At 42.9% G+C, this 15,949-nt stretch overlaps 1 protein-coding gene across 3 annotated transcripts in view; it reads left to right on the forward strand.

Annotated features, from left to right (window-relative positions):
- The window catches only part of ATP6V1H (ATPase H+ transporting V1 subunit H), a 137,909-nt gene that overhangs the window by 75,790 nt on the left and 46,170 nt on the right, over positions 1-15,949 (forward strand). For all 3 annotated transcript variants that reach the window (XM_006140886.3, XM_006140887.3, XM_027773809.1), the window contains 2 exons: positions 157-335; positions 6,940-7,065. In XM_006140886.3, the coding sequence (XP_006140948.1) occupies positions 157-335; positions 6,940-7,065 (305 nt within the window). The remainder of the gene's footprint in view (positions 1-156; positions 336-6,939; positions 7,066-15,949) is intronic.

Here is a 15,949-nt window from a genome sequence, read left to right on the forward strand (position 1 = left end):
TCAGCTGGGAAGAGGATCTAAAGGACAGAGAAGGTGCAGCCGTCACTGAGAGGGGCAGTCCACCCTGAGACTAGGAGGAGAGAGCTGGAAAAGGTTCCGCGGAACCCAGAACATCACATGATGTGTCGTTCCTCACCATCTCTTTGTCTAACCCAGAACTTTTTAGAAAAATCGACGGAAAGGGAAACCCGCCAGGAGTACGCGCTGGCCATGATCCAGTGCAAAGTGCTGAAGCAGCTGGAGAACCTGGAGCAGCAGAAGTACGACGATGAGGACATCAGCGAGGACATCAAGTTCCTGCTGGAGAAGCTGGGCGAGAGCGTCCAGGACCTCAGGTGTGGCGCGCTTTCTTCCTCTCATGCCGGTCCGCTGGGCTTTGTTTCGCACGCGTAGCACTGTGAGAAGATCTGAACGTGTTTCGGCCTGTGCGTGAGTCGGGATTTCTCCGGAACGTGTTCAGTCTTTGATGAAGACATCAGCCTTCCTGGGCAACAGTTGGTCAGAGCTGCGTGTTACTTGTTCTTACTCAGAAATATTTCCCGCGCTTTCTGTTGTCTAAAATCAGAGCTGCCTTCTCTCCGGATGTTGGCCTCACCCTGGGACTCCTTGGAGGTCTTCTTAAATAGCAGTGGTAGTTTGTTAACTTGCAAAGGAGGTTGCCCATATGTGGAGAGAGTGTTTTTCTCTGTTTTATATTTTTATTTTTTTTATTATTTTTAGGGGGGAGGGGGATTCTATACACTCAATTTTATTTTTATTTTTTTATATTCAAAACTTTTAAATAATGTAAACACAATGGAGGCCAAAACCCTTGTAGAGTGTGGAAGGACTCCACACCACATCCACTCCCCTCCCTGCCAAGTCCTGTTTCCCTTTGGTTTCCTGTGTTTGCACCTGAACAGCCTCCTAGCTGCTCTCCCTGCCTGCCTCCCACCCCACCTTCCACAGGGTTCACATATGCTGGGTCTTTTCTGTTTAGTAATATCTTGATGCTCTTCCCATTTGTGTGTGTGTGTGTGTGTGTTTGGGTTTTAACTGTAGTACACACGAGCTTGCTGTCTAGAGACAGACAGAGAGTGGGAAAGTCAGACTCACCCCCCCATGGGGAGGGGGTGGCCACACCGTAGTCCCTTTTCCTCCATCGTCCTCTCAGAATTTGGGGCATGTGCCCAGCGTGATTTTCAACCCACTAGGTCCTGGACCTGAACTGCAGTTGGCCATGTGGATGTTCAGCACCTTGAGCTCCATACCACCTGCTGGACTCATTCTTTGTTTTTAAACTGTTGACATTTAAAAAAATTTAAATTACGTATTTATTTCTTCCGAGAGAGAGAGAGAGAGAGAGAGAGAGAGAGAGAGAGAATATGGGGAAAGAGAAGGGAGGAAAGATAGGGAAAGAGAAGAGGACCTTCAGCAGGGTCTTCATGCTGCAGTCTACACCCTGTCTCAGCCCGCTCACATCACTGGCATATGTGCACATGTCCAGGTGCTCAGGGAGTCTTTGGGATGTCCACCCATGGACCTTCCCCACGTGGCTTGAGTTGTGGTACCACTGTGCCACCACCTGACTCTTGACTTTTTATTTTTTTATTTTTTTGAGAGATTTTCGCTATAGGGCACGTGCACTCCCAGACAGACAGAGAGAAACATAGAGACAGAAAGTGAGAAATCACCCCCCAGGGGGGATGGTCACGCCGCAATCCCTTCTCCTCCATTCTCCTCTCGGGATCTTGGGCACACACGCACACGCGCCCAGCGTGAGTTTTTAAGCCACCGGGTCCGAGACGCGAACCGCTGTCGACCACGTGGGAGTCCAGCGACATAGCCATTACGCTAACTGCCGGTTCCCTTGACTTATTTTTAAAAGAGCCATTCTGTAGGATAAACGTTTCTCCATAGATGGACTAGGGTTTGAGAACCAGGCTGAATTCGATTTGAGTTATTCCACTACTTTCTCTTTGTGTAGCATGCACAAAATTCTTCATTTTTTCCAAGACTGTTTTCCTTTGCTATATAGTAGGAAAAATGTGAACCTTGCAGGATTTCTTATGAAGTTCTAGCAGCTCAGAAAGTAGACCTAATTCCAAGGTTCAGAAGATTTAATACAGATAGGAGGTGTTATCTCTATCAGTTGTTTGTAATGGAGTTTTGTGTAGGGAGGCAAATGATTTTTGTCATTTTCTGTTTTCAAATAAGGATACTTTTATTGTACTATAATAGGCAATAAGCTTTGTAGTTACAAATTTTATTATAGTTACTTTTAAAACTGGTAAGTTCTTCTGTACTAATTATTTAAGACCTGTTTTTTTTTAATTTAAATTTATTTATTTACATTCATTCACTGTACTTCATTACAGCATACAAAATGAGATTTCCCATCCAGAGTACACTGCATATTGTCTCAATCAAGCACGTCAACATACGTGTTATCGTCAACAAATAATTTTCCATTTCTTGTATGTTTTGCTTTTTTTCCCCATCCTTGATTCCCTATTTCTTTTTTGGGGGTGGGGTGGGGAGAGATTTTCACTATAGGGCGCGTGCGCTCACCAGATAGAGAGAGACATAGAGACAGAAAGTGAGAAATCACCCCCCGGGGGGATGGTCACGCCGCAATCCCTTCTCCTCCATTCTCCTCTGGGGATCTTGGGCACACACGCACATGCGCCCGGCGTGAGTTTTAAGCCACTGGGTCTGGGACGCGAACTGCGGTCGACTACATGGGAGTCCAGCGACATAGCCATTACGCTAACTGCTGGTTCCCGATTCCCTATCTCTTACCCTCTGCCATCTCCCACTCTCCTCCCACACTGTCTCTGGGATCTATGTTTGTTTTCTATACTTTCCCCCCCCCACATTTTATTGAGTCACTAAAGATCTTAATTAATCTAAATATTTTCATAGCTAGCACTGCTGATATATACATTTCTGTGAACACAAGCCCAACTTTAGGCATGAGCCTCAGTGAGTAGAATGAACATCCTATAAAGTAGCACCTAGCTGGGGCTATATATCTTACTGCAGTCATCGAGTAAAATATTTTTAATGCATTTTATTTTTAATTTCAAGAAAAACAGTTTTAGTTTTTTGTTTTCCTGAACCTTTTCTTTTTTTTAACTTGATTTACATTCATTCCTTAAGCATCGTCACAGCATACAAAATGTGATTTCCCATCCAGAATATACTGCATAGTGGCTTAATTGTGCGTTATTATAAAAAATTTTCCATTTCTAGTTTCTAGTATTTTTGTTTTTACCCCTGTTTTTGACCCTCTTTCCTTTCCCACCCTCTCCTCACAGTATCTCCGGTGTCTACAGTTGTCTTCCATTCCTTTCCCCCCCACATTGTATTGATCACACAATTTCTTACATAATCTAACTACTTTCAATAGCAAGTTCACTTGGTACTATTAAGAAAACCAGTTTTAACTTAGATCAAAGAAATGCTAAAGAAACTTTGCTTAAAACTTAAAGCCAGGAAACAGGTTAGGATACTGTTCACATGGTAGGTACATGAACCTATCCATATCTCAAGACAGGACACAAATACTTACACCCAGATAACAAAGTCTACAAGAAAATCAGCAATGTTTTAGTCAAAAGCCATAAAATTATACTTCACCAATTCAGTCTCATGTACTTTATTTTCTGTTGTGGGTCAATTTTCCCTATTAAATTCTGGGATATAATATTCCACTCCAGACTTGTCCCTATGATTAAGTTGGCCATTTTCTTAGTTTTTGAACTCTTATTTCTGTGTGTCTGCATTTAATTTTCCTGATACAGCACACCCATGAGAACTTGGAGATCTGGTCTGGTGCTGGTAAATTCTTTCAGGTTTTGTTTATCTGAGAATGTTCTTGTCTTTTCTTCAAGGCCTGTTTTTGTCTTTCAAGATTAATAATGGTTAGTTTTCTAAATGATTTAATTTATCTTAGCCAAATACTATTATTTATTAATTTTCAACTTGAATTTGCTAATTTGAAAGACATCGTTACATACATAAAGCTCATAGGGTGATGGGTGCAGCCAAATGAGGTTTGTCTGTTTTTATTGTTACATGTTTAAGGTATGAATGTTAAAAATACCATTTCATGAGGGACCAGCAATTAGCGTAATGGCTATGTTGCTGGACTCCCATGTAGTGGACCACGATTTGAGTCTCGGACCTGGTGGCTTAAACTCACGCCGGGCGCGTGTGCGTTCGTGTCCAAGATCCTGAGAAGAGAATGAAGGAGAAGGGATTGTGGCGTGGCCATCCCCCCCGGGGGGGGGTGATTTCTCGCTTTCTATCTCTCTGTCTCTCTCTGTCTTTCTGGTGAGCGCATGCGCCCTATAGCAAAAAAAAAAAAAAAAAAACAAAAAACTCTCCAAAAAAAAAAAAACTATTTCACTTAGATTTTCTCTCTTCTAGAGAGAGGCAGACATATGCACAGACAGGAACCCTCCAGGGCCCACCATACTTTGATCTTCTCCCCACCAAGACACACCAGTGTGTTCAAGTTGACCTGGGATCCAAACCCTGGGCCTTCCCATAGGCTCCAGTCATGCCACAGTGCCCTATTACCTCTGCCACTGCAGCTGTGCCCCTAGTTTACTCCTATACTCACTGGTCCTACGCTCAAGTAAATTCCTGTGTTATACAAAGAGGATACTCTGACCAACCTACACTCAGTACATCCTGGTTGCGTTGAATTACCAGTCAGCATTTAAAGGGCTGCATGTCTTTTTAATCAGTCCAGGAGGAAAGTGCAAACATGTACTGACACTGTGCTTATCTGCTGGCAAGCCACATTAAACATTTCCATATTGTAAAGCGTTGAATAATTATGATACTCTACATAGTGAAAGGTTTTTAATTAGAGTACATTGTAGCTTGTTATATACACAAAGTTTTACATTTTAATTAATTTCTAATGGAGTAATTGGGCTAGTAAGTGTGCCGTGCTGGTAGTCAAGCTGTGAAATATTATGCTGGTACTTGTGATTTTGTGATGCCTTATCATGGCTTATGGTATTTATAGTGTGATAGTATTAGAAGACACAGTTTCATTTTCTGTTAAATACTGTGCTTTTACATATGTGTTCACTAATCCATGAGTGGTCTGGTGAATGCAGCATTTCACATGTCATGCTAGAAATTTTTGATCGAGACAAACCTGGAGAAAATCATGCAAGTGAAATAAATCAGGTTGTAAGAGACACACACTGTATGGCCTCTGGCTGCAGGGGAAGCTAGAGATGGAATTGCCCAGAAGAGGAGGTGGGGCAGTGATGCATAGCTGGGAAGGGGAGGGAGAGAGCTGGATCGGAGGTAGAGAAGCGAGGTGGGTGAGGGGACAAGCCGGAGAGCGTGTGCCACCGTGAGGACAGTGCATGAGGGTGCGGTATGTACTCCCACAGTTAGGAGAGTGGGTGAGGGCGCGGCGTGTACTCCCACAGTTAGGAGAGTGGTGAGGGTGCGACGTGTACTCCCACAGTTAGGAGAGTGGGTGAGGGTGCTCGCTCAGTTAAGAGAGTGTGTGAGGGCGCGGCGTGTACTCCCACAGTTAGGAGAGTGGGTGAGGGTGCGACGTGTACTCCCACAGTTAGGAGAGTGCGTGAGGGTGTGGCGTGTACTCCCACAGTTAGGAGAGTGGGTGAGGGTGCGGTGTGTACTCCCACAGTTAGGAGAGTGCGTGAGGGTGTGGCGTGTACTCCCACAGTTAGGAGAGTGCGTGAGGGTGCTGCGTGTACTCCCACAGTTAGGAGAGTGCATGAGGGCGCAGTATGTACTCCCACAGTTAGGAGAGTGCGTGAGGGCGCGGCATGTACTCCCACAGTTAGGAGAGTGCATGAGGGCGCGGTGTGTACTCCCACAGTTAGGAGAGTGGGTGAGGGCGCGGCGTGTACTCCCACAGTTAGGAGAGTGGGTGAGGGTGTGGCGTGTACTCCCACAGTTAGGAGAGTGTGTGAGGGTGTGGCGTGTACTCCCACAGTTAGGAGAGTGTGTGAGGGCGCGGTGTGTACTCCCACAGTTAGGAGAGTGGGTGAGGGTGTGGCGTGTACTCCCACAGTTAGGAGAGTGTGTGAGGGTGTGGCGTGTACTCCCACAGTTAGGAGAGTGTGTGAGGGTGTGGCGTGTACTCCCACAGTTAGGAGAGTGTGTGAGGGCGCGGCGTGTACTCCCACAGTTAGGAGAGTGGGTGAGGGTGCGGCGTGTACTCCCACAGTTAGGAGAGTGCGTGAGGGTGCGGTGTGTACTCCCACAGTTAGGAGAGTGGGTGAGGGTGCGGTGTGTACTCCCACAGTTAGGAGAGTGGATTCGGGAGGGGCACACACAAAGTAACATACGTATTTCAGCTGCTGGATGTGTTTGTTACCCCGATTTGGCCAGTATACAATGTAAACATGTTTTGAAAAACCACACTCTGTCTCATAAATGAGTACAAACTATTATATGTAAATCTAAAACAGTAATAGTAAAATGTAGAACAGACAAATTCTGACAGGTCATCTTATTGTTTACTGATGTGCTTTCATATAGTTTGGAATAAGGATTTTCAAAGCTCATTTTATATCTCATGCAGACATGGAAATTTTACAGCATCGTTATACCTTAATATCTTGAAAAGAAATTGACATGATTTGTTGGAGGTTCTTTAAACTGCTTAAACTTTTAAAAAAAATTTTATTTATTCATTCATTTAATTTTTACCAGAGAGAGAGAGGGAGAAAGTGAGAAAGCAAGCCACCGGGTCTGGGCCTAGAACCATATGGGAATGTCCAGCGCCTTAACCATCACGCCACCTGCTGGCCCACCTTTTCTAGCAGTAGTTTCTTAATGTACAAAGGATGGTCAGTCTTTGTAATTAAGTCATCATGAAGATGTTTTATTTTGCTTTATTTTGGAGAACTCTCAGATTCTTGTAAACTCTGAATTCTTTAAACATCTTTGCAGCTCATTCGATGAATACAGTTCAGAACTTAAATCTGGAAGGTTGGAATGGAGTCCCGTGCACAAATCTGAGAAATTCTGGAGAGAGAATGCTGTGAGGTTAAATGAGAAGAATTACGAACTCTTGAAGTAAGTTGTTATTTCGCTTTACACCCTTTACTTATTTTGTCTTCACGAGTGCGACCACGCACAGTAGAGACAGACGGAGGGAGGGAGGGTGGGGGGGCACCGTCCACAGGTCTGGACACTGCGATCCCTTTCCTCTAGCCTGAGCCCATGGGATCATGGGTACTCGCGTGCGTGCTTGTGTGTCAGGCTCACTGGGCTGGGGATCTGAACTGTGGTTGCCATGTGCAATCCAGTTTCTCTTGAGCAATCTATTATGAATGTCCCATATAGCTGGCCCCCATTTTATACTCTTAATACCTGTTACTCCAAATCCTTACCTACACTTGCTTTTAGGTATTGTATGGTTTCAGTGCGTATTTGCTTGCGGATTAACGTGGTTGAATACCTTTTCATATGGCCGTGGCCATTTGAGCATCTTGGAGAAGTGCCTGTTCAGGTCATCCTGTTTTTCTTTTCCATTTTATAGTTCTGTTTGTTTTCTGAATAGGAGTTCTTTGTCACGTGTGTATATATTCATTGCAGCTATTTTTGTCCCACCTTGTTGCATGCCATTTTGTTCTTTAATAGTGTCTTGATGAATAGAAGCTCTTAATTTTAATGTAACTCAATTTATTAATCTTTCCTTGTATGGCTAGTATGTCATGGTTAGGATGTTTTTACCTGCCAGGGTCTCGAAGATCACTTTCTGTTATTTTCTAGAAGTTTTATTGTTTAACTTCTTACATTTAGATTTATAGGCCATCTGGAATTGATTTGGGGGTAAGGTTTATAAAGTAGGGGTAAAAATTCATTCTTTTTCTTACATGATTATTTAATTGAACTAGCACCATTTATTAAAAATAACCTTTCCTCCAGGGCTCTGCAGGTTTACCATTTTTTTAAAATAATAAGTTATGATGACCAAATATGTGCAAGTATCTTTCTTTTTTAGTGTGCTATAATTCACATACTATACAATGAATCTATTTAAAGTATACAGCTCAGTGGTTGGTATATTCCCAGGTGTGTGCAATCAACATAATTTTAGAACATTTTTATCACTTCAAAAGGAAATCCTGTATACTTCAGCTGTTAACCTTTCTATCCATCAGTCCACCCAGCCAGCCTTGAGCAATCACTAACCTACTTTCTCTCTCCATGGATTTTCCTGTTATAGAATTGGGAATATAAATGAAGCCATGTCCAGTTTTCTCTTTCTCTCTCTCTCTCTCTCTCTCTGTGTGTGTGTGTGTGTGTGTGTGTGTCTGGCTTCTTTTGTTTACCATAATGTGTTCCAGGTTTATTCCTCCAGTAACATTTATAGTACCTCATTATATGGTTGAATAATATTCTGTTGTGTAGATAAGATCACATTTTATTTTTTTACTTATCAATTCATGGACATTTGAGTAATTTATACCTTTTGGTCATTATGAATAATGCTGCCAAATCATGGTTACTGTACTAGTTCTTGTTGGACACTTTTTTTTTTTTTTTTTAATTTGCCAGAGGGTATGTGTGCTTGCCTGAGAGAGACAGGAGGGAAGTGAGAAAACACCTTCCATGGGCCATAGTCAAGTTGTAGTCCCTCCTTCTTGGTTGTGTTGGGACGTGGGGCATGCACACACATGCACCTGGTGTGTTTCTCAAGCCACCAGATCCAGACTCAAACCATGAAGTCAGCCATGTGGCATCCACCTGCCTTAATCACCATGCCACACGTTGAGTCTTGAACATGGGTTTTATTTCTCTTGCTTGGGTGGTTATCTAGAAGTGTCCTAGGGTAACTTTATGTTTAACTGTTTGAGGAACCAGACTGTTTTCTAAAGGGCATGCACAATTTTATATGCCCTCGAGCAGTGAATGAGAGTTCTGATTTCTCCACCTGCTTGCTTTCCCTTGTTATAATCTGACCTTTGATTCTAGCCATCTTAGTGGGCGTGCAGTAGTATGTCATTTTGGTTTCTGTGTATGTTTCTTGATAGTTAATGATGTCAAACATTTTTTCATAGGCTTATTGGCTATTTATTTATCTTTTTTGGAAAATGCTGTTCAAATCCTTGGTTCATTTGTAAATTGGATTGCCTTTTTATTACTTAGTTGTAAAGGTTTCTTAATGTATTCTGGGTACAGCTCTCTGATCATATATATGACTTGTAAATATTCCATTCCATTTTCTGGATGGTCATCTCCCTTTCTTTCTCTCTCCTTTTTTTTTTTTTTTGGCTATAGGGCGCGTGCGCTCACCAGAAAGACAGAGAGAGACAGAGACAGAAAGTGAGAAATCACCCCCAGGGGGGATGGCCATGCCACAATCCCTTCTCCTCCATTCTCCTCTCGGGATCTTGGGCACGCACACACATGCGCCCGGCATGAGTTTAAGCCACTGGGTCCGGGACTTGAACCACAGTTGACTATGTGGGAGTCCAGCAACATAGTCATTATGCTAACTGCTGGTCCCTCCCTTTCTTGATAATGCTCTTTGAGGCACATAGGTTTTCAAATTTTGATCAAGCCCAGTTTGGTTTTTTTTTTTCTTTTTTTTTTTGTGCTTTTGGTGTTATTCTAAAGAATCCATTGTGAAAACTAAGGTTATGCAGATTTACTGCTATGTTTCTCTAATGTGGGTTTAGCTGTTAGTTTGGATCTTTCACCCATGTTAACTTTTTTATATGGTGTGAGGTAAGGGTCCAACTTTGTTCTTTTGCATGTGGCTGTGAAGTTATCTCGGTATCATTTGTTGAAAAGACTATTCTTTCCTCATTGAATTATCTTGGCACCCTTGTCAAAAATCAGTTGACAAGAGACATATATCATTTTGGGACTCTCTTCATCTATATGACTGTCTTGACACCTGTCTTCATTATTGTTGGTTTATGGTAAGTTTAGAAAATGGGATAGTGGGACTAGCAGATTACGTAGTGGTTATGTTGCTGGACATCCATGTAGACAACTGCAGTTTGAATCCTGAACCCAGCAGCTTAAAACCCATGCTGGGTGCATGTGCATGTGTGCCCAAAATCCTGAGAGAAGAATGGAAGAGAAGGGATTATGGTGTGGTCATCCCAGCTGGGGTGGGGGGGTGGGGGGGGATTCTTACTTTTCTGTCTCTCCAGCAAGCACACACACCCTATAGCAAAAAATCTCTCTCTCTCTCTAAAAAAAAAAAGAGATATGTGATTTTTACCTTTTATTCTGGTGGTTTGCTTTCTCATTTTTCCTCTTACTCTCTGTCTCTCTCTGGTGATGTATATGCCCTGTAGCAAATAAAAAATGATAATAATAAATGAAATTAAGAAAGAGTTGATAAAATAGATGCAGATGACATCTTTATTTAAGTCTGTTATTTAAGAAGCACAGTGCATACCAGCCTTTCTTTTTAGCTGTGGAGAACAACACTTACGTCAGGCTATGACCCATTTGCAGGTAATTTCAAACTTAGCAAGTATATAAATTTAATCTTTTCTGTTTATTTGAGTACGATGGTATTCAGAAAATAAATACCTTGTAGCTTAGATGTCTTTAAAAATAAAAGTATGGGGCCAGCAAGTGGCGTGGTGGTGAAGGCCCTGGATTCCCACATGGCTGACTGTGGTTCCAGTCAGGGGCCCAGTGGCTCGAAACTCATGCCAGGTGCATGTGCGTGTGTGCCCCAAATCCCAAAAGGTGAGTGGAGGAGAAGGGATTGCGGCATGGCCATCCCCACTGTGGGGTGATTTCTCACGTTCCCGCCCTCTGTATCTGTTTCTTCTCTGGCAAGTTCATGTGCCTTAGGGCAAAACTAACTAACTAAATAAGCATGCAAGTATTTTGAGTAAGGAAATAGCCTGGAATATAAGAAACCATGGAGATGATAGTTACAAGAAAAGCAGAAGCCAAGAGAGCAAATCTTTTATAAAACTGAAGGAAGACACGAAGGAGGACAAGAGTAAGTCTGTTGGATGACAGATGAGAAAATGACGTAGGCCCTCTGGCGGTGAGGTGGGAGATAGGCCCCACACACAGTTGGGGCATAGGCCCAGGGGAAGGGGCCAGCTCTGGTCAAGGTGGAGTCACTCTGGTCAGGCTTTTAATGGAGACCATTCACCGTGCTCACTAGTAATCAGTTATGCGCTCACTGTGTGTTCACAGCTAGCTTGCACGAAAAACTGCTTGCACAGAACACAGCTCACCACAGTGAGTACAGTCTGCAGCACCAATGGTAAGGTTAAAAGAATGCAGATCCTGGGGCCAGCAGGTGGCATGGTCGCTCACTCGCTCTCTCTTACCCTCTCTGGTAAATTGAAATAAACAAACAAACAAACAAATAAATAAATAAAGTTAAATAATACTTAAAAAAATGCAGATCCTAAAGGTCAGTTAGCCCTATAGAAAACTTTAGCAATAAAGTACCCCAATTACAAGTTTAAAAAGGGAACAAAGAATGCAGACTTCATAGACAACTTGTGAGTTATTTTATTTTTTTATTTTTTGGAGAGATTTTCACTGTAGGGCGCGTGCGCTCGCCAGACAGACAGAGACATAGAGACAGAAAGCGAGAAATCACCGCCCAGGGGGGATGGTCACGCCGCAATCCCTTCTCCTCCATTCTCCTCTCAGGATCTTGGGCACGCACGCACATGCGCCCGGCGTGAGTTTTTTAAGCCACCGGGTCCGGGACGCGAACCGCGGTCGACTACGTGGGAGTCCAGCGACATAGCCATTATGCTAACTGCTGGTTCCCTTGTGAGTTATTTTTGAAGTCCGCTTCCTTATTAGAAAGCCAGTCCTTGCTTGGACTGCTAGATGAAAACCCCTGATGAGAGCCCCAAGTCAGCAACCCACGTGGGACACCTCGCATTGTGTTGGAAGCGTCTTTTCCCTCCCCTAATAATCTTTGCTTGCTATCCTCTCCATTTGGGCAAGAACCAGCATGGGTTGTGGGCCTGATCACGCCAGCTCCCCCACTTCAGTGACATGGTTAAGATGGCTGGATCCCACATGGCTAGCTGTATGGTTTGAGTTCTGCAACCCATGACTTGAAAAACATGCCAGGTGCATGTGTGTGTGTGCCCCAAATCCCTAGAGGACAGTAGAGAAGAAGGTATTGTGGGATAGCCATCCCCCTTGGGAGGGGGGTGCTTTCTTGCTCTCTCTCTCTCTGGTAAGCACATGCACCGTATAGCAAACTGAAAAAGAAAGGAAAATTTTTATAAATTCTATTACAACTATCAAGATTACATTTTCAGCAAATGTCAGAATTCACATTTGATCTGACCATGAAGTGTTGTTGTCTGGACCCACTGCAGTATTTGACAGTGTCACAGTTTGGGGTTAGTGCGGTGATAGAGGGTTGGCTTGCGACTGATGAATCCATGATCAGCTAACAACTGTCTATTCAGAGACGACAGGGAGCTCCTCTCTCCTTACCAGTGAAGCGCTTTTATTTGTTTATTGGTGATTTGAATATAGAAATAACACACTGATCAGATTTATAGGTAATACAAAGATGTTTTTGCATTTTACTGAAGATATTTAGTGGCTAAATGGCACTAAAGAATAACTCTTAAAATAATTTTAATGTTTTATAATTTAATTAAAAAGTATGATTGCTTTCAAGTTCTAGCATTCAGTGAGTCTAAGATTGCTTTTTTTTTTTTTTTTTTTGGCCTGGGCTGTGTGTGCTCGTCCAAGAGAGACTGAGAAGAGACAGAGGGGAAGTGAGAAATCACTCCCGAAAGAGAATGGCCACATTGCAGTCCTTTCTCCATTCTCTGCTTGGGATCTTCGGCATGCACACATACACATGCCTGGTGTGATTTTCAAGTCACTGGGTCCGGGACTTGAACCATGATTGACCATGTGGGAGTCCAGTGCCTTAAACACCATGCTGCCTGCTGGTCCCAAGACTGTGCTTTTGAACTGTTAACAGAGATCTTGTTAAGTTGCAGATTTGAACTCAGTAGGCCTAGAGTCCAGCCTGCGAAGCAGCATCAGTGGTAAGCCTTGGTGTGATACCTGTGCTGCTGGTCTGCGCCATATCTTGGGTACCAAGGGTCTTGGCCTTATGAAGAATGGCTTGGGTCACTGAGGGGCAGGAATCAGCAAGCTGCTGCTGCTTTTCTTTTTTCTTTTTTTTTTTTTTTTAAGGTTTTTGCCATAGGATGCTTGTGCTCACCATAGAAGAGAGACACAGAAACAATGAGAGGAAAAGTGAGAAATCACCTCCAGGGGATGGCCACACTGCATTCCCTTCCCTCCCATTCTTCTCTTGGGAACTTGGGCATGTGCACACATGTGCCCAGTGTAATATTCAAACCTTCAGGTCTGGGACTCGAACTGTGATTGTCCACATGGAGTCCAGCACTTTAATCACCATGCCACCTGCTGACCCATGGCAGGCTTTTTCTGTAAAAGTTCAGGTAGCAAATATTTTAGTCGTTGTGAGCCACCTAGCCTCTGTGACAATGACCCAGCTCCGCCATTGTGGCAGTAGCAGGGCATAAGTAAAGGAATGAGCTCTGTGTGCCGGTGAACTTTGTTCATAAAGACAGGTGACAGCCAGGTTTGGACTCAGGCTGGAATTTACTGACCTCTGATTTGAGGCATTCACAGCAATTACTATGTTGTGCTTTTAACAAGTTTTATGTTAATGTATTGGGTCATCAGAAAAGTCATGATATATTTTTCTATGCAAAAATGTGTCATGACTTTCCCAACAACCCAGTAATTTGTTAATAATTTCATAAAGTAGGACCAGCAGTTGGCATAATGGCTGGGTTGCTGGACTCCCATGTAGTTGACCACAGTTTGAGTCCTGGACCTGGTGGCTTAAACTCACACTGGATGCGTGTGCATGCATGCCCAAGATCCCGAGAAGAGAATGGAGGAGAAGGGAGTGCTATGTGGCCATCCCCCCTGTGGGTTGATTTCTCACTTTATATCTCTCTGTCTCTCTCTGCCTTTCTAGCGAGCACATGTGTCCTGTAGCAACCTCTCAAAAAATCATAAAGTAATTCCTTAATATTAAAATATCAAAATAAAAAAAAATATATATATCAAAATTATTTTATCTTTTGAAATAATTAAAACATTTCAGCTCATTAAATTTAATTTTAGAGAGACCAGCAGGTTGCGTAGTAGTTAAGGCGCTGGACACTCCCACATGACCAACCACGGTTTGAGTCCCAGACCTGGTGGTTTGCTTTCTCATTTTCCTCTCTCTCTTTCTCTCACTCTGTCCCTTTCTGATCAAATTAAAATAAATAAATACGTGAATAAATAAAGCTAAATAAGTGAATTCTTTAAAAAAATAATTTTAGAATAATTTGCTAGTTGGCCTTTTAAAAAGAGGAGGCATAGTTTGAAATGTTAAAAACAGAAATAGTCAGAACATTGTCTTGTGTCATCTTACATGATCTTATGTGCTTAAGTTGAATTGCTCATAGGGTGAGGTTGTGCTTTGTGTGGCTAAAGAGTCAGCAGATAATTCACATTTAAGGTTCATCATATGCTGTGTCCTGAGAAATGACCTAACTTCAGTGAGTTTGGAACATGCATTTGTGTAATAAACGGCTGTTCCTTTCTTCTGTATTACTTGGAAATCCAGATTTCTCAGTCAATGTAGGAGACAGAAAGCAGGTAGTTACTTCATAATGAAACAATACCTTGATTAACAACAAAGGTCTTTATTAGCGCTTCCCATTGGTTACAGATTTTAGTTGGAGAGACTGAGATGGTGATAGGAAAAGGTAGGCAGAGAAAGCATACCCTTCAGTCTTAGGAGACATTGCCAAAAGATGGGATGTAGACACGCAAGTAAGCAGCTTTGTAAATTTATACAAATTTTGAACAAAATAAGCATTTTATTAAGTATTTACTTTAATGCAAATGGTACAAGCAAAGATAGTTGCTTCCATCTGTGGGGAAATGTGAACATATATCTGTAGGAAAGATTCCTAGGAGTAGAATTGTTGGGTCAAAGGTTTCTATATTTTAAGTTTTTCTTTCTCCCTGGTGAATGCTCATGCCCTTGTTGGGGGAATACAAATTAAGTTTTTATTCTAATTAAGCTTACAGTGTATTGGGGAGAGAAATACTAACAAAAATCAAGTAAACTTATAATAGCAGGTGGTGATGAGGTAAGAGACAGGGACCTGAAGAATATAGTCAGGGTATAGGCCCAAAATGGGATCACAGAATGGCTAAGATTCAAGATGGAGACACAGCTGTTTAGCAGAGCTCAGCTCTCACTGAACTGCTGGCTCACAAGAAACAGCTCATTGCAGTGACTTCCTGATCGGCCTGAAGCAAATAGAGCAATTAAGGCTTTCTCCAGGTCCCACCAGTTCCAGGAAGAACATAATGGTCTTTTATGGCCCACAGCTTTTAGAGGAAGAGTCTCCTAACCTTTGTATCCGTGCCAAAATTAGGAGAAGAATAATTGGGCCCATTTAGCATGTAACCCCACTGCAAGGGGATTGCATGCACCAGCACCTTCTGAGAACAAATCCAAGCAAAGCCCCTGGTGACCAAGATAGAAACCCTCACCTCAGTTCCTCTTCGGCAGCCCACTTTCTGGGACCCTTCCCTGCCTGAGAGCTGTTCTTTCCTTCAGTAAACTCTTTGCTATTCCCTCTCTGTGTCTGCAACTCCAATTCTTCATGAGTGTGAGAGAAAGCATCAGGTTCGCTGCTGTTCCTGCATTGGATGTTGGGCCCTGCACCCCAGCTTCCCACGTCAGTGATTAGTGCCATGAAGGAAAGCACAGCAAGTAGAGAGGATGATGAGGGAGGCCTGCCTTAGGGGACCAGGGCTCACAGGTGGCCTGTGAGCTGAGAATTGAGCAGATTATGTTCTTGTGGTATACTACTGGGTTCAGTTTGCTCATTTGTTAAGAGTTTAATGTGTCTGTTTCTAAGAGAGT

Source organism: Tupaia chinensis, unplaced genomic scaffold, assembly GCF_000334495.1.
Source record: "Tupaia chinensis unplaced genomic scaffold, TupChi_1.0 Scaffold000046_3, whole genome shotgun sequence".
Taxonomy (NCBI): domain Eukaryota; kingdom Metazoa; phylum Chordata; class Mammalia; order Scandentia; family Tupaiidae; genus Tupaia; species Tupaia belangeri.